Source organism: Leucopleurus acutus (assembly GCF_964270905.1).
Source record: "Leucopleurus acutus genome assembly, chromosome: 10".
NCBI classification, from domain to species: Eukaryota; Metazoa; Chordata; class Mammalia; order Artiodactyla; family Delphinidae; genus Leucopleurus; species Leucopleurus acutus.
Window position 1 is genome coordinate 7598219 of NC_139153.1, and position 27757 is coordinate 7625975.

At 40.0% G+C, this 27757-nt stretch overlaps 1 protein-coding gene across 6 annotated transcripts in view; it reads right to left on the reverse strand.

Annotated features, from left to right (window-relative positions):
* Positions 1–27757, reverse strand: part of FANCD2 (FA complementation group D2) — a gene marked incomplete at both ends in the record, with an annotated part of 54259 nt that overhangs the window by 22978 nt on the left and 3524 nt on the right. For 2 of the 6 annotated variants that reach the window (XM_082848869.1, XM_082848867.1), the window contains 17 exons: positions 285–431; positions 740–813; positions 1260–1379; positions 2048–2105; positions 3619–3728; positions 8012–8122; positions 9821–9952; positions 11143–11277; positions 13165–13308; positions 17313–17348; positions 17575–17683; positions 18097–18197; positions 19566–19670; positions 20217–20304; positions 22103–22227; positions 23284–23362; positions 26087–26139. In XM_082848869.1, coding sequence (XP_082704995.1) covers positions 285–431; positions 740–813; positions 1260–1379; positions 2048–2105; positions 3619–3728; positions 8012–8122; positions 9821–9952; positions 11143–11277; positions 13165–13308; positions 17313–17348; positions 17575–17683; positions 18097–18197; positions 19566–19670; positions 20217–20304; positions 22103–22227; positions 23284–23362; positions 26087–26139 — 1727 coding nt within the window. Of the gene's footprint in view, positions 1–284; positions 432–739; positions 814–1259; positions 1380–2047; positions 2109–3618; positions 3729–8011; positions 8123–9820; positions 9953–11142; positions 11278–13164; positions 13309–17312; positions 17349–17574; positions 17684–18096; positions 18198–19565; positions 19671–20216; positions 20305–22102; positions 22228–23283; positions 23363–26086; positions 26140–27757 lie in introns of all 6 variants that reach the window. The other 4 variants (XM_082848866.1, XM_082848865.1, XM_082848868.1 and 1 more) reach the window with 3 other exon arrangements.

The window sequence follows — 27757 nt, forward strand, 5'->3', positions numbered from 1 at the left end:
GAGTGGCAGAGATAGACAAACACGTACATGGGTGGGAAAAAGGAACAGAAACAAAAGCAGCCTCACAGAATATCTGTTGGCTGTCATGACTCAATGCAAATCCCAAACCCAGGGTCTGGGAGAAAACAAGGAGTCTGCCCCATTCTTAGGAGCCCATCCATATACCACCTGTCTTGGGAGAAATCCTTTTCAATCAAGTTCTCAAGAGACTGCATGAACTGCGGCATTCCCCATGAACATTCAAAATACCAACAGAGGTTTTAGAGAAGAAAAAGTGTACTGACTTTTGGTCTGACTCCTGCGAAGTCAGTCTACCCCCATCTTTCACAAAGTCCCGAGAGAACAACAGTGGCAGGAGGTTGATGGCAATCCCATCACAACTATCATAGTCTTCTAGTCCGTAGAGAGCTTTCACAGGAAATGGATAGTCACTGTGGAGAGAACCCAGAATCTGATACCGCAATTCAAGGGTATGGCAAGTCTATGGGAGAAACCACTAGAACAAACTAATCTCCTCTGTTATGAGGAGAAGTGAGAAAGAGGACAAAGAACAAGTGGGGAATCTTTTAGCAATCCTGGAGCTGGGGGTGCCGGGGTACTGGGGTTGGGAGGAGGGAAGTTGTGGGAGTGGACTAGACTTGGCTGAGGTCAAGACATTCTGAGGTTTGCACCAGCAACTGACATAACTGACATAATTTCTTGACCAGTACAACCATGTCAGTGGGTAAACGGTACTTACCCTTCTGGAACAACACAGATGTCCACCACAAAGGCATCCTGGAAATCATTAAAGATGGTCTGCCCAGCCCATTCCTTTAGGAAACAAACAAAAAAGGCTGGGTAGACCAGGGTATATGTGCTATAAAGCCCTAAATAAACTATTAACCTTTCTAAAGCTTCAGTTTCCTCATTTCTGAAAAGAAAATAACAATAATACATACCTCATCATTCTGATGTGGAATAGACATAATACATGAAAAATGCTTAACACAGTGCTTGGCACAGAATAGATGGTGGCTTTCAACAACATCATTAACCACATGTTCATCATCCTCATCCCTTATTTTTATTATATGAAGGAGGCCTCAGAGGAGAGGCCTGGGGCCGAGTGAGTCAGAACAGCCTTCCCAATTAGAATATGGGAGAGCTCACAGGAAGATCTTTTTATTTTTGCAGCACAACAGAGGGAAGGGTTTGAAGAATGTATAGTAAAGCAGCCCTCATGCTTCATTGCTTTAAGAAAAGATACTTGGACATACCAGCACTTGTGGAGCCAGCTTTCTGCCTTGGATCAGGTTGGCAAATTCATCATAATAAAGTGCAGAGGCCTGAGGAGACTGCTCACTGCAGGAATGAACCAACTGTAGCAAGGAGGTTACCTGGAGCAGTCGAAGAGAAAGAACGGTCCAGCCCTTGGGATGCCAGTGCTTCCTAATTAAACACCATTCACCCCATTCAGTAGTAAGTTTTTCCCTTTCCGATTTCACTGGCAAAGCTCTTATCGCCACCTCTCACCTGAGGTTTTTCCTAAGCCTCCTGACCAATCCATCTCTTTTGAATCTCATCTCTTTTCCAATCCATCATACACATGAAACTGATTAATTTCTCTAAAGCGAAGCTTGGATTATGCCATTTCTATGCTAAGAAACCCTTACGGACTACCTCTGTGGAAAAATTAAATCAAAATGTCTTGATTCACATTCAGAGCTCTCTGTTTTCTATCTCCAAACTAGCTTTAGCTCCAACTCTCCAATTACACACTTACTTGTCCCTATGCTCCAGTCAATCTGCTACTCTCAAACATGACCCACCTTTTTTGCTCTCTAGGAATTTACAATTTAATTAGGAAGATTAGACAGATACAGAACTAAAATACAACCCAAGCCAGTGGATTCTAAAGGACAAAAGAGTGGTACAAATTACAAAAGCTATGAGTTCAGGAAAACATATTTTGAAAAAAAAAGCCTTCTTCCTGGCAAGGTGACAGTGACCAGAAGCAATTCCTCAGTTACTCATAAACATATCCAACTACACGACAAGAACTTACCTGTGTACACTGTTCACTGCTGAGGTCTCCTCTCCCTGGGGTCAAACTGGAAGATCTACTTCTAAAAACATTATTTTAGACCCATTTTTGTAATATTTTGTAACAACTGGCAATAAATTTAAGAAATGTGCCTTCCTTGGGATTGGGGTGGAGATAAAAGTGCACGAAAGCACAGACAAGTTTGTTTGTTTTTAAAATATTTATTTATTTAGCTGCACTGGGTCTTTGATGCAGCATGCGGGATCTGGTTCCCTGAGCAGGGATGGAACCCAGGCCCCCTACATTGGGAGCATGGAGTCTTAACCACTGGACCACCAAGCCAGTCCCCAAGTATTTATTTAGACCATACAAAATGTGGATTAGAGCAAACAATGGTTATCTTAGATTTTTTTAAGGATACATTAAATTAGTAAAAATCATAGGGGCAAGTACTCGGCATTGTTCTATTTAATGCTCTCAACAACTCTATGAAGTAAATACTATTAATATCTTTATTTCACAGATGTGAGAATACAAAGGTACAGAGAGGTAAAGTAACTTACCCAAGATCATTCAACTAATAAATAACGGAACCAGTATTTCACCCCAGGCAAGCAGTATGGCTCCAGAGAATGAACTTTTAACCAGTATACTATGCAGCCTCTACGGATTACTAATGATGACTCTAAGGATGTTTCCTGAGGTGCCAGAAATTCATGACAAATCATTTCCAAGAAGCATGAACTAAATTCCAATCTCATTTTGCAATGGTAACAGCTTATCAAGCCCCAAGCTTCTTTTAGGTGTTACAATTGTGGCATCAAAGTGCAAAGGGGAAAAAAGCCACAGGAGGACTTTATTTATATCAAACATGGTGTTCCAGACAGGAATAACACAGCAGTGGAGAAACCTGTATTGTCTAGTGCCCAGGATTGGAGCAGATGCAGAAGAATGCATCCCAGGGAGATCAGGGTTTCCCTTTTTTAGAAACACTTCTAGAACTTAATTTCTTAGCAATCCCTAGTTTTAAACCATCAGAATGTAATGACTGTTATTGCAATTCTGTAAAAATTATATGTAGTATATACAGTCAAGATTAGAAGGAACATAGGGGACTTCCCTGGTGGTCCAGTGATTAAGAATCTGTCTTCCAATGCAGGGGACGGGGTTCGATTCCTGGTTGGGGAACTAGCATCCCAAATGCCGCAGGGCAACTAAGCCCGTGCGCTCTAGAGCCCATGCGCCACAACCAGAGAGCCCACATGCTGCAACTACTGAGCACGCACACTCTGGAGCCTGTGCACCACACTAGAGAGTCCGCACACTCCGTAGCCCACGCACCACAACTATAGAGAGGCCCACGCGCCACAACGAAGAGTTCACACACCGCAATGAAAGATCCCACGCGCTGCAACGAAAGATCCCACATGCTGCAACATGGAAAAGTGGCAACAAACATTTGCTCACTTCTCTTATTATGGTTTTAATGTCTTCTGTTACAATGATGTCTACACAATGTAACAATTTATTTTTTAAGACAGCAACTTGATTAATTGACCATGAGCCACAGAAATCAGAATTTCCATGCATACCTGTCTGCTGCTATGATGCCAGCCATAGTGACAGCACCAATAATACCAGTGAGCTTGTACTTGAACATGGTGCTAGAGAGCTGTTTTCGTATCACCAGGTGCATGTCATCCTACAAGGAAACAATGATAAAGATGAAGATGTTGGAATGGTACAGCAAAAGAGCCTACGAATATTAGAGCCAAAAACCCTAGAATAGCAAGGGTTCTATCATTTACTAACTGTGTGGTCTTTGGTGAGTCATTTCATCTTTCTGAGTCTCAATTTTTTTCATCTATAAAATGGGAAAGGTTTTTCAAGGATCAGAGACAAATTATGAAAAATTCCAAGAACAGGGCCCAACATATGGTAGACATTCAATAATAACAGCTATTATTGTTACCGTTGTGATAGTTGCTTGATATAGATAATGTAAATTATCATAATGTTGTTGGCTGATCAGGTAGAAGTAATCAAACAGAAAAAAGTACTTAGGAATAAATTTAACCAAGGAGGCAAAAGACTTATACATTAAAAACTGCATAACAGGGCTTCCCTGGTGGCGCGGTGGTTGAGAGTCCGCCTGCCGATGCAGGGGACACAGGTTCGTGCCCCAGTCCGGGAAGATCCCACATGCCGCGGAGCGGCTGGGCCCGTGAGTCGTGGCCGCTGAGCCTGCGCATCCGTAGCCTGTGCTCCGCAACGGCAGAGGTCACAACAGTGAGAGGCCCGCATACCGCAAAAAAAAAAACAACTGCATAACACTGCTGAAAGAAATTAAAGAAGACCTAAATAAATGGAAAGATATCCCATGTTCATGGAATGGAAGACTGAACATTGTTAAGATGATAATATGCTCATTCAATGTAATCCTTATTAAAATACCAATGGCATTTTTTACAGAAATAGAAAAACCCATACTAAAATTCATATGGAATTTCAAGAGACCCCTAATAGCCAAAACTATCTCGAGGGACTTCCCTGGTGGTGCAGTGGTTAAGAATCCACCTGCCAGTGCAGGGGACATGGGTTTGATCCCTGGCCTGGGAAGATCCCACATGCCGTGGAGCAACTAAGCCCATGCACCACAACTACTGAGCCTGTGCTCCAGAGCCTGCAAGCCACAACTACTGAAGCCCACACACCTAGAGCCACAGTAAGAGAAGCCACCGCAATGAGAAGCCCGCACACCACAACAAAGAGTAGCCCCCACTCGCTGCAACTAGAGAAAGCTCTCACGCAGCAACAAAGACCCAACGCAGCCAAAAAATAAATACAAAAACTAGAATTAAAAAAAAAAAAAACCAATGTTGAAAAAGAACAAATTTGGAGGACTCACACTTCCCAATTTCAAAAGTACTACAAAGTTACAGTAATCAAAAGTGTGCTACCGGCATAAGGACACACATTTAGGCCAACAGTCCTAGAAATAAACCCTCACACATACGGCCAATTGATTGTCCACAAAGGTGCCCAGACCACTCAATGGAAAAAGAGTCTTTTCAACAAAAGGTACTAGAAAAAACTGGATACCCACACACACGAAAATGAAGTTGAGGGACTTCCCTGGTGGACCGGTGGGTAAGACTCTGCGTTCCCAATGCAGGGGGCCCAGGTTCGATCCCTGGTCAGGGAACTGGATCCCGTATGCATGCCGCAACTAGTAGTTCGTATGCTGAAACTAAGAGTCCTCATGCTGCAACTGAGAAGTCCTCATGCTGCAACTAAGAAGTCCACATGCCACAACTAAGGATCCCGCACGCTGCGATGAGGATCCCGTGTGCCGCAACTAAGACCCGGCACAACCAAAATAAATAAATAAATAAAATAAAAACTAGCTTGTTTAAAAAAAAATGAAGTTGAACCCTTATCTTACACCATATTTAAAAATTAACTCAAAGTGAATCAATGATTTAAATTTAAGAGCTAAAACTAAAACTCTGAGAAGAAATCATAGGGGAGATTTTTCATGACTTCAAATTTGGCAATTTTTTTAAAGTATGACACCAAAAATACCACTAACAAAAGAAAAAAAAATAGATTGGTTGGACTTCATCAAAACTACGTTAAAGAACACTATCAAGATTAAAAGACAATCCACAGAACGGGAGGAAAAAATCTGCAAATCATATATCTGATTAGGGATTAATATTCAGAGTATATAAAGAACTCCTATACGTCAACAACAACAAAAAATAATCCATTTAAAAAGTGAGGGGCTTCTCTGGTGGCGCAGTGGTTGAGAGTCTGCCTGCTGATGCAGGGGACACGGGTTCGTGCCCCAGTCCGGGAAGGTCCCACATGCCGCGGAGTGGCTAGGCTCATGAGCCACCGTTGAGCCTGCGCGTCCGGAGCCTGTGCTCCACAACAGGAGAGGCCAGAACAGTGAAAGGCCCACTTATCGCAAAAAAAAAAAAAAAAAAAAAGTGAGAAAAAAAAAAGTGAGCAAAGGACTTGAATAGACTTTTTCCAAAGAAGATATACAAGGACCAATAAGCACACAACAAGATGCTCAACATCATTAGTCATCTGGGAAATGGAAATCAAAACCACAATGAGATACCACTTTTCAAAAGGTAGGATAGTTAAACATAAAAAATAGAAAATAAGTGTTGGTGAGGATATGGAAAAATTGGAACCCTCTACTGTTCATGGGAATGTAAAATGGTGCACCCACTGTGGAAAACAGTTTAGTGGTTCCTCAAAATGTTAAACACAGAATCATTACATGACTCAGAAATTCCACTTCTAGGTATGTACCCAAGAGAAGTGAAAACAGGGACTCAAAGAGATACCTGTACATCAATGTTCATAGCAGCATTATTCAAAATAGCCAAAAGATGGAAAAAAAGCCAATATCCATCAATGGGTGAATGGATAAACTACTTGCAGTCTATACATACAATGGAACACTATCAGCCATAAAAAGGAATAAAGTCCTGAGATATCCTACAACGTGGAGGAACCGTGAACACATTATGCTAAGTGAAAAAAGCCAGACACAAAAGGATAAATATTGTACGACTCTATTTAAATGAAGTACCTAGATGATGCAAATTCATAGAAGTATATTAGAGGTTACCAGGGTGTAGAGAAAGGGAATGGGGAGTTATTGCTTAATGGGGACAGAGTTTCTGTTCGGGATGATGAAAAAGTTCTGGAGATGGATAATGCTGGTGGTTGCACAACACTGTCAATGTACTTAATGTCACTGAGTTGTACACTTAACATTGGTTAAAATAGTAAAACTTATCTTACGTATATTTTACCACAATTAAAAAATAAAATAGGGCTTCCCTGGTGGCACAGTGGTTAAGAAACCACCTGCCAAGGCAGGGGACACAGGTTTGAGCCCTGGTCCAGGAAGATCCCACATGCCGTGGAGCAACTAAGCCCGTGCACCACAACTACTAAGCCCATGTGCCACAACTACTGAAGCCCGTGCGACTAGAGCCCGTGCTCCACAACAAGAGAAGCCACTGCCCTGAGAAGCCCGTGCACTGCAACGAAGAGTAGCCCCCGCTTGCCACAACTAGAGAAAGCCTGCACGCAGCAACGAAGACCCAACGCAGCCATAAATAAATAAATTAATTAAAATAAAATAAAATAATGATGTAGTTCTATTATTACTGACATGAAGAAATCGTCAAACTGTACTGCTAAATGAAACAAGCAAGACACAGAACAAGAGGGTAAGGTGTGGAATATAGGTATACAAGTAAATACAAATTTGTTAATTCTCAGAACATCTCAGAAAGCCATAAGCTAATAACAGCGATTGCCTTTAGAGAACCAGATGCCTAGAGGACTGAGAGCGAGGAGACATCTTTCACTACCTTTCTATACCTTCTGAATTTTGTACCATGCGTGTATATTACCCAGCCAATTAATTTTAGTTAAAAAAAAAAGTATTGGTTGTTCAAAGTCACAGGCCAGTATGGATTACTGCCACAAGGTGGCACTAAAGATATAAAAGAGCTATGAGTTATGATTCCAACCTAATCTTTAGTTCTTTTGCCTGGCTTTTTCAATGATGCCCACAAATGAGAGCAGGCCCAGATGGAGTTCACATTAGATGGAGATGTTCCTTAGGGAACAAGGGAATTCCCTGTGTCCCCGTGGCACTCAGTACAGTACCTGAGTGGCTTTTCTTACTCAGTTTCATAATTAGCTGATTACAGACTCATTTTCACCCTAACAGACTAAGTTCCTTGAGGGCAGGAGGTCTAATATATACCTATCATCTCAGTGCTTGGCACACAGTAGACACCTAATGTTTGTAGTAAGAAAAGAATAAACAAATGCTAGGACTACAGCTATGTACTCTATTCCTACCACTACACAGGCTGCAGTAATTTTCAGCAAATTTCAATTGAAGAGGTTTAAAAGATTCTTTCTCAACACACTGCCTCTTACCTGGATGTGACTGCTGGCTTCATGCTGTTTGCTAAATGCCAGTGTGCTGAGAATATAGAAGAGTTTTCGTATTTGCTGGGGTGACATATTATCCAGATAGTCTAGTATGCCCTGGGACAAAAAAATGCCAATGATGAGATTAGCAAGTAACATTTTTTTCCTTTAAATAAAAAAATTAAAATCCTCATAAGAGGCACACACAGATAGCCAAGCATCTGTTCCACAAAAGCTCCAGTTCTCTAAAACTATGCTCAGAGCCCAAAGGGTTGATGTTCTGCTTAGTCATGCTAACATACCTCCTCCTAGTTCCCCTTTTCTTTTTTCTTTTTTTTTTTTTTTTTGCAGTACACAGGTCTCTCACTGTTGTGGCCTCTCCCGTTGTGGAGCACAGGCTCCGGACGCGCAGGCTCAGCGGCCATGGCTCACGGACCCAGCCGCTCAGAGGCATGTGGGATCTTCCCGGACCGGGGCACGAACCCGTGTCCCCTGCATCGGCAGGTGGACTCTCAACCACTGCACCACCAGGGAAGCCCCTCCTCCTATTCTTTTTCTCCACACTTCTCTTTTTCTTAGTGAAAACAATATTCTGCCAAAAGTTATGTCTCTGACCTTATTTCTCAGCTTCTACTCCATGAATTACTTATTCATCCTCTACAGATACGGAAAGAGTCACAGGGGAACTACTTACTTTTTGACCTTGGGTAAAGCCTCAGTTTTCTCATCTGTAAAATGGGGATAACAGGGCCTACATAGTTATCTTTCAAAGCCCAGACTTGATTATGTCAAACCCTCATTATAAACCTGTAACAAGGGACTTCCCTGGTGGGGCAGTGGTTAAGAATTCGCCTGTCAATGCAGGGGACACGGGTTCGATCCCTGGTCCGGGAAGATCCCACATGCCACAGAGCAACTAAGCCTGTGCGCCACAGCTACTGAGCCTGCGCTCTAGAGCCCACGAGCCACAACTACTGAAGTCCGCACGCCTAGAGCCCGTGCTCCGCAACAAGAGAAGCCACCACAATGAGAAGCCCACACACAGCAATGAAGAGTAGAGAAAGCCCACGTGCAGCAACGAAGACCCAACGCACTAAAAATAAAAAAATGAATTAAAAAAAAAACACAAAAACTTGTAACAAGCTCCCTCTTGTCCATAAAATACAGTTGCAACTCTTTAGCATAGTATTTAAGATCCTTCATAATCTGGCCCTGTCCTATGTCCGCATCTCCCATCAGCGCTCACCTTATCCTATCCGCCAACCATGCTAATCTACCTGTCATCCCTCAGGCACACCATGGACGTGGGTGGTGCCAATTTGCTTCTGTTCAAACTGTTCTCTGCCTAGATGTACTTCCCTTACTTTTTCTTGTCAAATCTCTATCCTTCAAGAATCACTCCAATGTTATTTCTTCTTTAAAGACTTCTCCAGTTAATTATTCCTGCTCTGGTATATCTACAGCACGTTATTAGAGAATTCATCATGTATTTATAGTGACTTACTTATGTGTCTTACTTTCTATCATCAAAGGCAAAGACTAACTTTTATATCCACAGCACCCAGAATAGAGCCTGGCACATGGTTAGGTAAAAACAAGTATTCACTGAATGAATTCATACAAAGATAGATGAGTTATTTTTTCTATTATTTGCCCCATCACCCTCACCTCCATTATCACCTGCTTCTACCAATTACAGTGCTCAATATCTAGAGTACAAAATAAATTGCTGTTAACTAACATAGATATCAGGTACCTCTCAAATATATGCAAGAAAAAAAAATGATTCAGTATGTCAGTGGTAGGACTAAATACCTTCACAAAGACAGCATTCAGCCTCATAGCAGATGGGTTTAGAACTACCAAATCTAGGAGGACATCCAATGCAGTATCAACTTCAGCTTCGTTCCCACTGCAGATATGGGTCACCAGGGCACCAATCACTTCCTATACAGAGAAGAGTCAACAGGACAGTGTGAAGCTAAAATATGGTATGGTCATCTAAAGAGGTTCATGCCAGAGGCCATTCCAATCTCAACTTGGTTAAAATCCCAACCCACCCAATCCCATCATCTAATTCTATTAACTAGTTTTCATTAATGTTAGATTCAGGAGGTTTAGGATTATGTCACTCTAACAACACTACCATCCAGTCTTCACTTATTTCCCATAATTTACCAGTGAGCACTGTCTAAACCCTCCTGATTTTGCTCCCTGGCGTAGTCTTTTTCTTTTTCTCATATGGGTTAAATATTACCCATTAAGTTGTGGTTGTACTTAATCTATTGAAATTTACTGAAAAGGTAGCACTCAAGGAGCTAAAGGTTTTTACAAGTTAGACTTGTATGTTTCAAGTAAACATGGGTAATGATGTTGTCTCTACAACATTAAGATGATTCCCCCCAAAAGTTTTAGATGTCATTCTCCCTTTCCTTTATACTGCTGCTCCACACTGAGTCACATGGTTTTCTCGAGTGCAGTAGCTATCTCATGCCAGCTGAGTCTGTAGTTCTGTTTTAAATTTAAAAAATTTTGTCTTCATTTTTAAAAGTTCCATTCAAATGTGCTTTAATGTTGTTAATAAAGGTATAGCATACATAAACAATACAAAATAAGACACTTTGTTTTCATAATCACTTTCCGTAAGTACAGCCCTCCCTGACTGGATATGTGCTACTAAATTTGGCGTCCCGTGTTCATGGGAACAGGGTTAGGCCCTCAGGCATTTCTCCTTCATTTCTTTTCCACCACACTTTTTTCTAGAGAACAACTCCAGGATCAATTGGCAGTTGATTATTTAGAGCTAAGTTTAAAACTGCCATTACTGTACTCTGAAAATTGCACGATAACCCCAGCCCTTTAAGCCAATGTTTGTTTGAAGTTGACTGGAGCTGGACCTTATTTTAGACTCAGAGAATTTTAAAGCTCAAAACACAGAGTTAGATCCTCAAGTCCAATCTCATTTTGAGACTAGGACTAGAATTAAGTTTTCCCAACTCCCAGTTCAGAGTTCTTTCTCCTTCAATGTCTTCCAAACAAGAAGAAATAAAAACATAAGATCACATGCAAGTCACCTGGAATTGCATTTCTTTCCTTTTCCCTGTTCCCTCCTTCCCAAAATAAACATTTCAACATACCTGCTGGCAGTAAGTGTCAAAAAAGTTAAATGCATATTTGTATAGGAGACTGCCAAACAAAATTATGCTCTGGTCTAGGGAGTGCAACAAACTCTGCGCCAGTGACAAAATGGATGGACAAATATCCTTAAGAACCTTGAGGAGGGAAGAGTAGAGAGAAATGAAGCTGTGGGAGAAACTTAGTTATCACAGCATCTAGAGTTGCTATTGCTAACCCTATTAAGATGTCAGAGTTCTCCCCAATTCTCATTTTAACTTAAGGAACTTTAATCTTTGTTTTACTCAGAATAATCCTTCACCATTCTGAGTTTCTCTCAGGATCAGTGAGATTCAACGTACGGGTAAGAATTGACCTGTAAGCTCAAGGAAGTTAAACCACAAGCCTAATAGCTGGTAATCTGCTCCTATCTGCCCAGTTTGGAACTAGAATCCATATCTTCTAAATCCCAATATCCTCACTTAATCATACTGCCTCCCTGGGGATATAGCAGGTCTCCTCTGCCTTGGTTATGATTTGAAATCAGTCTATAAGGTTCAATGCTAATTAAACTGATTTCTTTTAAAGAACATCAAGAGGAGAACTGATCATGTCCTACCAAGAAGGTAGTATAGGTGGACATTAATGGAACCAGAATAAATAATGAGTTGTTATGTCCAGTTTCTTTACTGATATCATCACAATTAAAACAAAATCTTAAATTAAGCACTGAAATGGGTATAATGCTTTACTGAGGAAAATGCAATAAAAATTATATATGGTTTCTGCCCTATGCAAAATTATAGCCCAAAACATGTATCATAGCAGAAATAAGCACAGAAAGAACTGTAAGATAAAATAATACAAACTTTAAATCCATTCCTAAATATAAAGTCTATTTATGTATGTATGTATGTATGTATGTACGTATCTATGGCTGCATTGGGTCTTTGTTGCTGCGCACAGGCTTTCTCTAGTTGCAGCGAGCGGAGGCTACTCTTTGTTGTGGTGTACAGGCTGCTCATTGTGGTGGCTTCTCTTGCTGTGGAGCTCGGGCTTTAGGCGCGAGGGCTTCAGTAGCTGTGGCTTGCTGGTTCTAGAGCACAAGCTCCATAGTTGTGGCGCACGGGCTTAGTTGCTCCGTGGCATGTGGGATCTTCCTGGACCAGGGCTCGAATCCATGTCCCCTGCATTGGCAAGTGGATCCTTAACCACTGTGCCACCAGGGAAACCCATAAATATAACGTCTTAAGACGCAGCTACATATTCTCATTAGTTCCTAAGTCAGGTCCTAAACCTCTGGTTCACCCAGTTTTCTAAGAAGCTATATACACTATTAATATCCTGAATATTCACCTGGAAAACACCATTCCTAGATTATAAAATTCCAATTCAAATGGTTTATATTTCAACAGGAATGATCATCTCAGGGTCATAGTGTTGAATGGCTAAACAGTGATGGTTCAATAGATACAAAATTACATCTCTATTAGCATTCCTCTGATCCTGTTATACTCAGGGGTTTTTAGAAACTACTTAAAAAAGGATACAGAAGGCAAGTTTATCAAAGTTGCAGATCATAGACAGCTAGACAATTAAAATGATTAACATAAAATTAAGATTCAAAAGTCTCAATGGGCTTGAACAATGGGCTGAAACTAAGATGACGTTTTATAAGGGAGCTGTAAAGTTTTCTATTCTAGGTTAAAAATAAAGTTATATAAATATGTCATTAGAAGACCTGAATTGCAATATTTCCTATAAAAAAAGAATTCGGGGTTTGAGTCTAGTAAGTTCAACATAAACCAATTTTGTGACTTTTTTGCTAAAAAGATGAAAACCGATCTTAGTTTGATTTGATTAACATTATAATGTCTCAATCAAGGTAAGTAATAATCCTACTATGTTTTGAAATATACTGAGCTCCCTGCCAAACATCTACACCCAGCAAAGCTGGTGGTGTCATCATTCCCACACTGGGTAGGAAAGGTTAAAACGACCTCTCTAAAACTTTAAGACTGATGCTGTCTTATTCTGACACTTACCAAGTAATGAATATAGAATGTACTCTGTAGCAGCTGTTCTTGAAAGCAGCCTGATCGAATCTTATTTCTTAGCACCCTCTCAATGCACTTCTTTGTCTGAGTGTTGGTACTATAGATGATGAAAAGCATTGCCAGGTCAAGAACCTGTTGTCAATAAATATGCAACAACATGAAAACAGTTTAATAAATCAGTACATTTACTACAACAAAACAGCAGCTCTCAACTTTTTCCCATTAAAACAAAGAATACTCATTTGCTCAACATACTCTCATGGGAGTACCTATGTTTTTATAAAACCCAGAAATATTTTTCAGAGCAATAAAGTGCCACAACTATTAACCACTGGTACCTTTTAAAAAAATATTGGAATACAAGCAAAAGTAGTATTATTACAGAAATAACTTTGAATAGCTTCACATTTATTATGGAAAAAAAGATTAAGTCACTTGCCAACTTCACTATAAATTTTCATTATTATTAGGAAAATTACTTTGTGAAAAGTTGGAGAGTCTGTAAATGTCTGTCAATATGAAAAAGGTTATAAAAATTATGATGGTCATTTTCAGCATATTATATGGCCATTAAAAATGAGATAGGGGACTTCCCTGGTGGCGCAGTGGTTAAGAATCAGCCTGCCAATGCAGGGGACACGGGTTTGAGCCCTGGTCTGGTAAGATCCCACATGCTGCAGAGCAACTAAGCCCGTGCACCACAACTACTGAAGCCCTCACGCCTAGAACCTATGCTCCGCAACAAGAGAAGCCACCGTCATGAGAAGCCCATGCACCACAACAAAGACCCATCGCAGGCAAAAATAAATAAATAAATAAATAAATTTATTTATTTAAAAAAAAGAGAGAGAGAGAGAGAGAGATAGGCTAGAGACTTCCCTGGTGGTCCAGCGGTTAAGACTCCATGCTTCCAATGCAGGGGGCGTGGGTTTGACCCCTGGTAAGGAAACAGATCTTACATGCCATGTGGTGTGCCCCCCAAAAATATTTTTTTAATTAAACAATAAAAAAAATTTTTAAAAATGAGATAGGATATATTTTTTGACAGACATTCACGACATATTGTGAAGCAAAAGAAAGCAACCTGCAATAATCATAGTAATTCTATTTTTGTAAAAACAATATACAAGTACAAATATGTATAAAAGTGAGTGTGCCTGCACTTGCACACACATACAACTTGTATATGAATAGGAAAAAAATCTGGAAGAATGATTATCCATGAAGAGTGGCACAGAGAGTGGAGGTAAACTTTATTTTACACATATTTAGATTACTTGTGGGGTTTTTTCCTCCGCAATTAGCTTGTATTACCTATGTTTAAAAAAAAAAAAAAGAGGGACTTCCCTGGCTGTCCAGTGGTTAAGAATCTGCCGTCCAACGCAGGGGATGCAGGTTCGATCTGTGGTCGGGGAGCTAAGATCCCATATGCCACAGGGCAACTAAGCCCGCGTGCCGCCAAGTACTGAGCCCAATGCGCTCTAGAGCCCATGCACCACAACTACTGAGCCTGCACACCACAACCAGAGAGCCCAAGGGCTGCAACTACTGAGCCTGTGTGCTAAAACTAGAGAGAAGACCGCACAACGCAACAAAAGATTCCACATGCTGCAACTAAGACCTGACATAGCCAAATAAATAAATAAAGAGTTACAGCTGCCAAGTAACAGAAAAATATTTTTTAAAAAAGAGAGATGGGCTTCCCTGGTGGCACAGTGGTTGAGAGTCCGCCTGCCGTGCCCCGGTCCGGGAAGATCCCACATGCCCGTGAGCCATGGCCGCTGAGCCTGCGCGTCCAGAGCCTGTGCTCCGCGACAGGAGAGGCCACAACAGTGAGAGGCCCGCGTACCGCAAAAAAAAAAAAAAGAGAGAGAGAGAGAGACAGAGAGAGAGACAGAAAGACAGAGAAGTTAAAAAGTCAAGCAAGACAAAAAAGAAAAACACAAATTACTTGGAACTCACACAACTCAAAAGGAAAAAAACAAACAATCCAATTAAAAGATGGACAGGGAATCTGAATAGAAATTTTTCCAAAGAAGACATACAGATAGCCAACCTCCATGTAACGATGCTCAACATAACTAATCATCAGGGAAACGTAAATCAAAACCACAATGAGATATCACTTCGCACCTGTTAGAACAGCTATCATCAAAAGGACAAAAAATAACATATGTTGGCAAGGATGTAGAGAAGAGGGAACCCTTGTGCACTGTTGGTGGAAATGTAAATTGATGCAACCACTACGGAAAACGGTATGGTGGTTCCTCAAAAAAATAAAAATAGAACTACTATAGATCCAGCAATTCCACTTCTGGCTACGTATCTGAAGAAAACAAAAAACACTAATTCACAAAGATATCTGCACCCCATGTTCATTAGAACATTATTTACAATAGCCAAGACATGGAAACAACCCAAGTGTCCATTGATGGAATGGATAAAGAAAATGTGATATAAACACACACACTCTCTCTAGAATATTATTCAACCATAAAAAAGAACGAATCTTGCTATTGGCAACAACATGTATGAACACTGAAGGCATTATGCTAAGTGAAATAAGTCAGACAGAGAAAGACAAATAGTGTATGATTTCAATTATATGTGGAATCTAAAAACTAAAACAAAAATGAACTCACAAATACAGAGAACAGATTGGTGGCTGCCAGAGGTAGGGGTAGGGAGTTGGTAGGGAGTTGGTAAAGGGGGCCAAAAGGTACAAATTTCAGTTATAAAATAAATAAGTCATGGGGGTGTAATGTACAGCATGGTGAATATAGTTAATAATACTGTATTGCACATTTGAAAGTTACTAAGCGAGTAGACCTTAAAAGTTCTCATCACAAGTAAAGAAAATGGTAGCTATGTATGGTGATAGACATTAACAACGTATTGTGGTGATCATTTTGCAATATATACAAGTAACAGATCATTACATTGTACACCTGAAACTAATATAAAATGTCAATTATATCTCAATTAATGAGAAAAGATATTTTAATAAATGTTAGATGTTCTAATTAATAAAAGTAAAAACAATAAATTACTTGAGACATCCCTTCACTGAAGGCCCAACTCAGACACCAAAATTCTGACAGATTATAGCAGAACACAATACAGTTATTAAAAATGACAATAAAAGGACTGCCCTGGCAGTCCAGTGGTTAAGACTCCATGCTCCCAATCCGGGGGCATGGGTTCAATCCCTGGTTGGGGAAGATCCTGCATGTGGCATGGCGTGGCCGAAAAAAAAAAAAAAGACAATAAATATAATGCAGAAGCATGCAAAATGTTTATGACACAATGTGAAGAGAAAAAAAATCAGAATACAAAATTATATTTATACAATGATCAGAAATCTGTAAAAACAGCTATGCAGGAGGTCAAGGGTTATGCAATAATAAAACCGTTGTCTTAGATATTCTGATTCCCTACCCACCCTCAACCTGGCAACCACAAAAAATTATTGAGTTTCTCATTGTTTTATTCAGTATCACAGCAGCTTTTAAAATAGTCATCTAACAACTGGATAATCCAACTAACAAAACTCTACAAAACAAGAGATTCCAACTAAAGAAAATCCTTAAAGGGAACCAATCAGTACACAAGAAATTCAATCATCTGTCTTCTTGACTGAAGAAAGTATCTCCAGATTTAAGACAGATTCAGTACCACTGCCCTGAGAGTAGATGGAATATTTGATTCAGTTCTGTCAGGTAAAGGAAAGTGAAACATGAAATGCCACTATCTTGACAATTCCATGTGGTGGGAGGAAGGGCAATCAGACAGACAGAGGGGCCTGAATACCTAACTCATGACCCAGGCGACTCTAGTTCTCACCTCCTCATGGGCGGGGGACTCAGCTTCTTTGACTGCAACTCATTATGCCTGCTTGGAATGTTACTATTTCCCCTTATGGATATTTTATTTCATTTTATTGCCAGAATAAAGACCATCTGGCAAGTCACCCCTTCAGATCATCTTCCTCAGGCAGCTAATGTTTATTAGAGCAGCTACAAAAGTCACAGAAGGGATGACTGGAAGGAGCCAGAGGAAACAGCAGGAAGGAAAGCCAGCCAATATCACTAATTTTACATCTGTAAGACTTAAAATTCATAGTACATGAACAGTACCTTGTGTTCCGACACTGAGGTGGTGTTTTCAATTGCCTGCAAAACAAAGGGTTACAAAAATATTACAACACATAAGAACATTTTTCACCTTATTCAGCATGCTCTGTTCTCTGATCTGAGAACCAATCTGCCCATCTGGCAACCATCATCTATTATTTCTACTCGACTGACTTTTAAGACTTTTATTTCAACCTACCTTTACTTACATATCTGTCACTCATTGCCACCCATTTCTTCCTCAATGTTTAAAGATCTCACTCACCTTAATCCAGGCTTCTGAAATGATTTTCTCATATCTAACAGCTGACTTTATTACATCAAAGAGAAGAATAACACAGTCTTGACCGCTGTTTTCTTGATTTCCTGAAGAACTACATGTAGCAGAGGGAAAAAAAAATCATTCTTCCACTTACCACAGAGGAATCTGTAAGATCTGGGTTCCTGCTTACTAGCCACGTGCCTTAAAACAAGTCACAACTTCATGTGTACACTGAAGTAAAACTGTACTAGTAAAACTGTACTGCAGTCTATCTGGAATTGATCTGCCGAGCAAAGGGAGTACGTACACACACACACACACACACACACACACACACACACATACAGATACTTATACATAGAATTATGATTTGAAAAACTATATAGTAGTACACAATTGTAATACTACTACCACTATTTGTAGTTGTTAAGTATTAAGATCTTCTGTCCGGGATTCAGAAGAAACGTCAGAAAACTTTCCTTGCCTATGTGAGAAAAACAGTGATAACTTTCCATGAGTTTATACCTTTTTTGTCCTTTATTTTTCACCTTGCTTTGAGAAGCCTGCAACAACGATGGCAAAATACAATGCTGCAGATCCAATTTCTCCCGAAGCTCAGAAATTACCTACGGCAAATAAATATTAGCTATGTGTTCTGCTCATTCACAGCAGACAGGCACAATCTATTCTTTCAATAGAAAAACCATAACATTTTCCTGAAAGACTGAGGAAGAAGAATTATTAAATTAAATGTATTGTCAGGACTTCCCTGGTGATCCAGTGGTTGAGAATCCACCTTCCATTGCAGGGGACACAGGTTTGATCTCTGGTCAGGGAAGTAAGATCCCATATGTCACAGGGCAGCTAAGCCTGTGCGCCGCAACTACTGAGCCCACACACCCTGGAGCCTGTGCATCACAACCACAGAGAAGCCCACATGCCCCAAGAGAAGAGCCCACGTGCCACAACGAAAGATCCTATGTGCTGCTACTAAGACCTGACACAGACAAAAATATATAAAGTGTTTTACTTATTTAATTAAATGTATTGTTAAACAAGGCATTTTGAAAAAGGCAGCTGATGAAAATAGCTAATGTGAGTATAGTATGCCATGCTCTTTACTTTTTTTATTATTTTTAAAAATATTTATGGGCTTCCCTGGTGGCGCAGTGGTTGAGAGTCCGCCGGCTGATGCAGGGGACATGGGTTCGTGCCCTGGTCCGGGAGGATTCCACATGCCGCAGAGCGGCTGGGCCCGTGAGCCATGGCCGCTGAGCCTGTGCGTCCAGAGCCTGTGCTCCGCAACGGGAGAAGCCACAACAGTGAGAGGCCCGCGTACCACAAAAAAAAAAAAAAAAATTTATTATTTTTGGTTGCATCAGGTCTTAGTTGTGGTATGCAGGATCTTTTGTTGCAGCATATGGGATCTTTCGTTGTGGCGTGTGGGCTTCTCTCTAGCTGTGGTGCTCGGGCTCCAGAGTGCATGGGCTCTGTAGTTGTGGCACTCGGGCTCTGTAGTTGTGGCACATGGGCTTTCTAGTTGTGGTGCGTGGGCTCAGCAGTTGCGGCACATGGGCTTAGCTGCCCCGTGGCACATGGGATCTTAGTTCCCCAACAGGGATTGAACCCGTGTCCCCTGCATTGGAAGGTGTATTCATAACTACTGGACCACCAGGGAAGTCCCTGTCATGCTCTTTAAAATTTCAGAATTCCTTCAGGCATTACACTGAAATAGCAAATATAACCTGTAGTAGCTTATATAGAACAAGTCTGGCTAGTAGCTCCATTCTCTCCCCTGCTGGATTAATCAGCATTATCAATTAGTTTCGGGACAGAGACGAGCAATTTGAACCGATTAATTTAAATAATTTATCTTGATGCATCTTCCTCAAGGTTAGTCTTTTTTTGACTTCTGAGTTTCACAAGGGCACCACTGCTATCCCCTGTACTCTCTAGGATCTAGCTGCCTACAGTGCTGGGACACAGTAGGGTACCTCAAGTGCATCCGTGGCTCTTATGGAATGAAGAATGAACTTGATGATCATAGGTAAATCGTCCAACATGACAGATGACAGCTTACCCATCACTAACTGGCGGACCTAAACATAAAAAGCACAAAAACCTTACATATTTTCATGTTAATGCCTCAATCTAGTACTGACTCGTTAGGTAAAATCAGAAAAATTATTTCTCTCACTCAGTTTTCTCACTTGTAATTTTGGAAGAAAAACGTCTCATTTTATTTTTTTTTCCAAATTACAAGCTTTCAATTTTTAACGCTACAGCTTCTTCAAAAACAGACAGGTGATAAACATGAAAGTCTTCTTCTCTTAATTTTGGAGTCTGAATTTTCCACTGGCTAGAGGAAGGCATAAAAAGTTGTTATTCTTATGGGAGCAGTTTGTAACTATACAGGCAATACAGAAGATTTCCACTAAAACACACTGATTAAAAATGAGCAGTTAATCTATCATAGTATGGCATATGAAATTCACTGAAAAGAAAAAAGAGAGCAAACGTCATTCAGCATTGTTTCAAAATGAAATTTTCATTATATACGATTGGTCCAAGGCAATGACTAATTGACACTGGTTCTGGGAAGCAAGCAAGCTGGCACTCTTTCTGGAGAGCAGAGTCCTCCCTACCTTAGTCAGGAGCTTCGGCTCAAGTTGGAGGCTAGAGAGGACATCCAGGATTGGGACAGTGAGCAAAGTATTCTCTGTTAGAAGGTCACTGTGAATAGGAGAAAGAGAGAAGTTGTGCAAATTTTAACAGAGCTGGGCAAATAATGATGGGAAAATCACTCAAGGTATAGGAAGAGAGGATATACTTAGTTCCAATTAAATTCTATTTATAGTATGTTTCATTAACATTCTCTTGGTTTAAAAAAAATGCTCATTTTGAAAAATTCAAACAATAAACAAAGCAGAAACAAGAAGCCCTACCTTATCATCCCCACTACTCAGAGGAAACCACTACTGAGTTTAGTATATATCCTTCCTGAGAAAAGGAAAAAGAAAACCTACAACAATTACAGTGAAGTGTGATAAACATGATAGACGTAAGTAGTAGGGTTCTACAGTAGCACACAGTAGAGAAGGACAGTGATGGATCCTAAGAAAAGGTTATACAAAAGGACAAGCAGGCAAAGTGGGGTATATACAGTGCTATACACAGAAGGAGCATCCTGCCCAAAAGCACAAAAGCAAGAAATCACTGGACATTTTTGGAGACAGCTTTACAGACAACTATAGAAAAGGAGGTATAACAAATTGGAAGTTTTTAACTACTTCTAGGATAAATACATGGTTGCATTAAAACAGAAATAAAATTATGTAGTGATATTGTTCTCCTCTTCTTCATTATTGCCCTATCAATTAGTATTTTTCACGTAAACGTTAGTAAGCAATGGATGTCTGCAATAGATCTGACACAGCAATGTGCATTAGAATGAATCATTTAGGGACCAAAGAAGTTGATGTTTAATAATCTCCACAAACTATGTGGATGTGCAGTCAAGATGGAGGACACCCTTGGATAGAGAAAATGTTAACAAAACAAAGGAATAATGTTTATGTCTCTGCAGACCAAATTTATACACCTAATCCTAAGCCAGACTTCATATTCATGACAGATACACAGGTCTACTCAAATATATACTCATTATTAGAAAAGAAAGAAAGTATATGGATCTACTCAAATATACACTCATTGGGGCTTCCCTCGTGGCACAGTGGTTAAGAATCCGCCTGCCATTGCAGGGGACACGGGTTCGAGCCCTGGTCTGGGAAGATCCCACATGCCGTGGAGCAACTAAGCCCGTACGCCACAACTACTGAGCCTGCGCTCTAGAGCCCGCAAGCCACAACTACTGAGCCCGCGTGCCACTACTACTAAAGCCCGCACACCTAGAGTCTGTACTCTGCAGGAAGAGAAGCCACCACAATGAGAAGCCCACGCACTGCAATGAAGACGCAACACAGCCAAAAATAAATAAATAAATAAAATTTAAAAACCAGGGACTTCCCTGGTGGCGCAGTTGTTAAGAATCCACCTGCCAATGCAGAGGACACGGGTTTGATCACTGGTCCAGGAAGATCCCACGTCGTGGAGCCACTAAGCCCACATGCTGCAACTACTGAGCCCACGTACCACAACTACTGAAACCTGTGCACTCTAGGGCCCACATGCCACAACTAGAGCCTGTGTGCTGCAACTACTGAAGCCTGCGTGCCTAGAGCCTGTGCTCAGCAACAAGTGAAGCCACCGCAATGAGAAGCCCGTGCACCGCAACGAAGAGTAGCCCCCACTCGCCGCACCTAGAGAAAGCCCATGCGCAGCAACAAAAACACAACGCAGCCAAAAAAAACCGCTCATTATTAGAAAAGCAAGTCAAATTCCACACCCTAGAAAGATGGGTATCATCCTCTTTTATAAAAAAAAGAAACATTATTACTACTCTTTTTATACTGCAATGATAAGGCTCCCAAAGTGAAGTCTTGCTTAAGATGCCAACGAGGTGCTTACCCACCTGAGTTCTTTCCCCACATCAGCATGCTGGGAATCCCCTAGGATCTCAGGTAGGCTGGTGACAAAGTCATGCTGCAGGTACACTGGAGCAATACTGATTAGCTGCATGATCTTGGTGGTGAGATCCTGCAGTGGAGGAGACTATTAGAATTGTAACATTACCCAGAATAGAGAAAGACCTCCTACTCATGAAATGTAGAGCTGGAATTATTTTGTGTACAATACGACAACTACACACACACTCAAGCTCAAAGCCTAAAATCAGAGAGGCAAGTGACCCAGAGATTTTCACACATGAGATGGTACATAGAAAAAAAATAGGCTGGATGTCATATTATTTAATACTTTTTTTTCTTTCTTTTTTTTTTAATTTTTTGGCTGCACCGAGCAGCTTGTGAGATATTAGTTCCCCGACCAGGGATTGAACCTGGGCCCCTGGCAGGGAGAGTGCAGAGTCTTAACCACTGGACTACCAGGGAAGTCCAACAATTGGGGGCTCTTTTGCTTTTTTTTTTTCCCCTTTTCTACTGTCTTTATTTCACTTAATCTTCACAACTGTATTCCCATTTTTAAAATGTAGGGGGTATGTGTTGCTCAAAGATACACAATTAATAAGTGGCAGACCCAAAATTCCAGCCCAGATGAGATTCCAAAACTCATGTTCTTCCAAATAAAGATTTAGCCTTTGAATGTCTGACAAAAATTAGTAGAATGATTTAAGAACTCTGAAAAGAAATGGGCCTTAAGCAACAGGCTCAAAACAGATTCAACTTTACCAAGGTGCTTAATAACAAGTAACATAAACCCAAAGAAATCTTCCTCAATATGTAATTAAAGTAACACATTTGCAGTGAAGTAGGATGGTTTTGGATCTCATTGCTTTTGAGAAATAAAACATAATAATAATCTCTGTACTTTGAGAAGTTAATGAATTCCTTCCAAATATTTATTTAATAAATGACATCCAGTCATCATAATTAGATACACTTCTTATTTTAGAGAAATTTAATGGGTGAAATAACCATGGTTTTCAAATTATTAAAGCTAAAAAAGATAATGGATAGAAAAATATGAATTCTTTGTTTAGAAAGGAAAAAATATCATGCAAATGCCAAAAGTTTGGTTAAGTGTGGAAAACACACTCTCTATAAATCCAAGAGACAGAAAAAGTCCCCAACATACCTTACTATCCACAACTCTGTCAAGCCACTTCAGTTGATTGATGATGAGTCGAGGCATGCTGAGTCCATCACTGTTCACGCTGAATGTTAGGATGTATGAGAAGTCAGGAAAGTAGCCTTTCTGACTTACACAGCAGCAAGCATTAATACTGCATATAACATTTCAGCCATTCAGTTAACATTTACTAAACACTTACCATGCGTTGCACACTGTGCTAAACACACAGGTAATACAAAAAAAAGCATGAGACATATGCTTATGTATGTTGAGAAAGATGTCTGGAGGAAGACGCACTAAACTGTTAGTGGCTATATCTGGGGAGGGTTTAGAGAGGGGAAGAAAAGTCTGGAGAGTATCTCTTAAAATATATGAACAATTAAAAAAAATAAACGTAACAAACTTTAACAAATTGAGTAAGATAAATTGTTTTTAAAGGTAAACAATGGGGACTTCCCTGGTGGTGCAGTGGTTAAGAATCCGCCTGCCAATGCAGGGGACACGGGTTCGAGCCCTGGCTCGGGAAGGTCCCACATGCCGCAAAGCAACTAAGCCCGTGTGCCACAACTACTGAGCCTGCGCTCTAGAGCCCGCGAGCCACAACTACTGAGCATGTGCGCCTAGAGCCCGTGCTCTGCAGCAACAGAAGCCACCGCCATGAGAAGCCCACGCACCGCAACAAAGAGTAGCCCCTGCTCGCGGCAACTAGAGAACGCCTGCGCACAAGGCCCAAAGCCGCCAAAATAAATTAAAAAATAAATTAAATAAAGTTTAAAACTAAATAAATAAATAAAATAAGAGGTTAAAAACTAATTACATCAATTTGATAAAGTACCAAAAAATGCAAGTAATTTTTACCACTATGGAAACAGAAGATTTTCAGATTTAGACTATGTCAAAGTACTGAAAACCATTTATGGATGCAGAGAAGTTGGCTCAGTATTAGTATTATCATTAATATAACAATACTTATTAATTATCATTAATATAATAAATTATTATAAATAACTTTCTAGTATTATTTCCCCTAAAATGACAGTCTCTGCCTTCTTCCCAGCCTCCTATATCTAACTTTTGGACCACCTCCAGCTCCTCTTCTTGACAGCATTCTCAGTCTTTGTTTACTATAGACAAATTTAACTGCTAAAAAAGACTTAGCCAGGACACAAAGCATAGTGCATGCCATTCAGGCAAATCATAAATTTCTAAAGATAAATCTTCAAGTTTACTATTGGTACATACAAGACCTAGAAGCAGCACATATTAAAAAGGAGGAAATAAAAATTACCTAAATCCTCTCTCCCAGAGAGGTCCACCATTGATATACATGCGTATATGTATCTATGTAAATGTGTATGTATGTACCTTTAACAAAATACTGAGTGGAACTGTAAATACTGATTTGTAGCCTGTTTTTTCAATTAATGCATGGTATTAAATAATCCTCTTTATAATTTTTAATGTCCACATGATATTCCATTATGTGGATATACCTAATTTACTTAACCAATCTCCTATAGTTGAATATCTCAGTTTACAATTTTTGTTACTTTAAACAGTAATATTATTCATTACTGTTTTCATTCATAGGTATTGCCTTAGGATAAATTTGGAGGCATGGCTGAACATTAAAGGGTATGCAAAATCTTAGGTTTTGATACACACAACCTACTGCCCTTCAGAGTAATTACACTGCTTTATATGTTTACCAGTGATATATGAGCAGCCTGTTCATCGCACTCAACAAGGGAGATCCTTCGCGAGGGAAAAAAATTCTATTTATTGTTTGAAATTGTTGTATTTGATTATTAATGAACTTGAGCATTAAAAAAAAGTGTTTAATGCTCTCATATTTCTTCTCCGTGAATTGTCTATTCATGACCTTTATGTACTTATCTGTTAGGCTGTTCTTTTTTTCTCTTAGTTATTTTTTATTATTACTATTTTTAAGTAAATTTATTCATTTTTATTTTTGGCTGCATTGGGTCTTCGTTGCTGCACGCAGGCTTTCTCTAGTTACGGTGAGCGGGGGCTACTCTTCATTGCAGTGCGCGGGCTTATCATTGCAGTGGCTTCTCTTGTTGCGGAGCATGGGCTCTAGGTGCGCGGGCTTCAGTAGTTGTGGCACATGGGCTCAGTAGTTGTGGCTGGCGGGCTCTAGAGTGCAGGCCCAGTAGTTGTGGCCCACGGGCTTAGTTGCTCTGCGGCATGTGGGATCTTCTCGGACCAGGGCTTGAACCCGCGTCCCGTGCATTGGCAGGCAGATTCTTAACCACTGCGCCACCAGGGAAGTCCCTTAGTTATTTTATAAAGTAAAAAAGAAAAAAAAAAAGAAAAGTAAAAAAGAATTTTTTGGGGGGGCCACAGCACGCAGCTTGCAGGATCTCAGCTCCCCCGATCAAGGATCAAAGCCAGGCCCCAAGAGAGTGAAAGCCCGGAATCCTAACCACTGGACCGCCAGGAAATTCCCTTAAAGTAAATTTTTAAAAATGGTAGCTCATATGCAGTATAAAATTGAAAAGGTAAAGAACAGTATTCAGAGAATATATAACTCCAGCCAAGTGGCTCCACTCCTGGGAGACAACCACTATTACCAGTTTAGTGTGTATCCCAGGAATACATGGACATATAAATAGATGAAATTTCAAAGAAAGTCACCCCAGTAAAACTTCAGTAGTCATTTAAGAATCTGGAGGCATAATAAATATGATCTTCAGACATACCAATGATGCTTCAGAGCAACCTTTTCAGAGAGAAACCTAAGTACACCAGGGCACTTTGAGCATTCCAGAGTAACTCCACTTACTTTTTGAAAATAAATTCTGGCAACTTTTCAAATAAGATTTTGATAATGGCAGGCTAAAAAAGAAGACATAGGGAGTTAGGAGATTGTCTCGAAATGTACAACAGAAATGTATAATTAGCTGTAATTCTCTCCAACAAGAGTTCTTGGAGGAAAAACCCTGCCTAATTGAAATCCTCATTATAAGAATGTCCACCTGGTGGGAATGTAAATTGATACAGCCAATATAGAGAACAGTATGGAGGTTCCTTAAAAAACTAAAAATAGAACTACCATATGACCCAGCAATCCCATTACTGGGCATATACCCTGAGAAAACCATAATTCAAAAAGAGTCATGTACCACAATGTTCATTGCAGCAGTATTTACAATAGCCAGGACATGGAAACAACCTAAATGTCCACTGACAGAGGAGTGGATAAAGAAGATGAGGCACATATATACAATGGAATATTAATGAGGCATAAAAAGAAACAAAATTGAGTTATTTGTAGTGAGGTGGATGGACCTAGAGTCTGTCATTCATAGTGAAGTCACTCAGAAAAACAAATACTGTATGCTAACACATATATATGGAATCTAAAAAAATATATATATGGTTCTAATGTACCTAGTGGCAGGACAGGAATAAAGACACAGACGTAGAGAATGTATGTGAGGACACGGGGAGGGGGAAGGGTAAGCTGGGACGAAGTGAGAGAGTGGCATGTACTTATATTACAACCAAATGTAAAATAGTGGGAGCAGCTGCATAGCACAGGGAGGCCAGCTCAGTGCTTTGTGACCACCTAGAGGGGTGGGATAGGGAAGAGTGGGAGGGAGACGCAAGAGGGAGGGGATATGGGGATATATATACACATATAGCTGATTCACTTTGTTATACAGCAGAAACTAACACAACATTGTAAAGCAATTATACTCCAATAAAGATTTAAAAACAAAAAAGTATGTCCACATGAATGCTGCCTATATTTTGAATATAACCTGTTGGAATACAAAGATTTATCAATAACCTGTCCTCTGAAAAATTACAAAATGACTATCAAGGCAACATTAAAATAATCAGATAATCAAAAACATTATTAATTATGATGACAATTGTTAACCTATGAAATGCAGGCCTTAACAGATTATCAAATAGTTTGCAAGAAAAGATTTCTCTTTGGAGGAACAAGAGAGCTCTGAGATTTAAGCTAACTAAATTATATTCAAGATTTCCAATGAAAAGGAATTAAGATCAACAGTGCAAGAGAAGAAAAGAGGAAAAATGAAGGACAGGGTGGGAGGGAGACTTTTCATTGTATATACATTTCTATAATTTGAGATGTTTAAAACATCTCACTGATTGTCTAATCAATAAATTAAGAGAGAAAGGAGGAGGAAAAGGGAAAGATCTAGTTAATAAGCAAATACGAAGCTAAATGGGAGATGATGCAGATGTGAATATGGCAGAGATATACAAGGTACTCAGAACACACAGGATGAAGCTTTACAAAACAGGAATCAGAGGCCGCCAGGATAAATGAAGCTTCAAGATGTATTGGGTTTATCAGCTCAGTCCAAAGCCACAGATATTGCCCTACAAGATTCATGTCAGTAACAGGGCTGTGGTAACCTGTTGCAAACCCAAACTCTCCCATTAACCCTGCTCTGCCCTGTGCTCCAGCCACTTA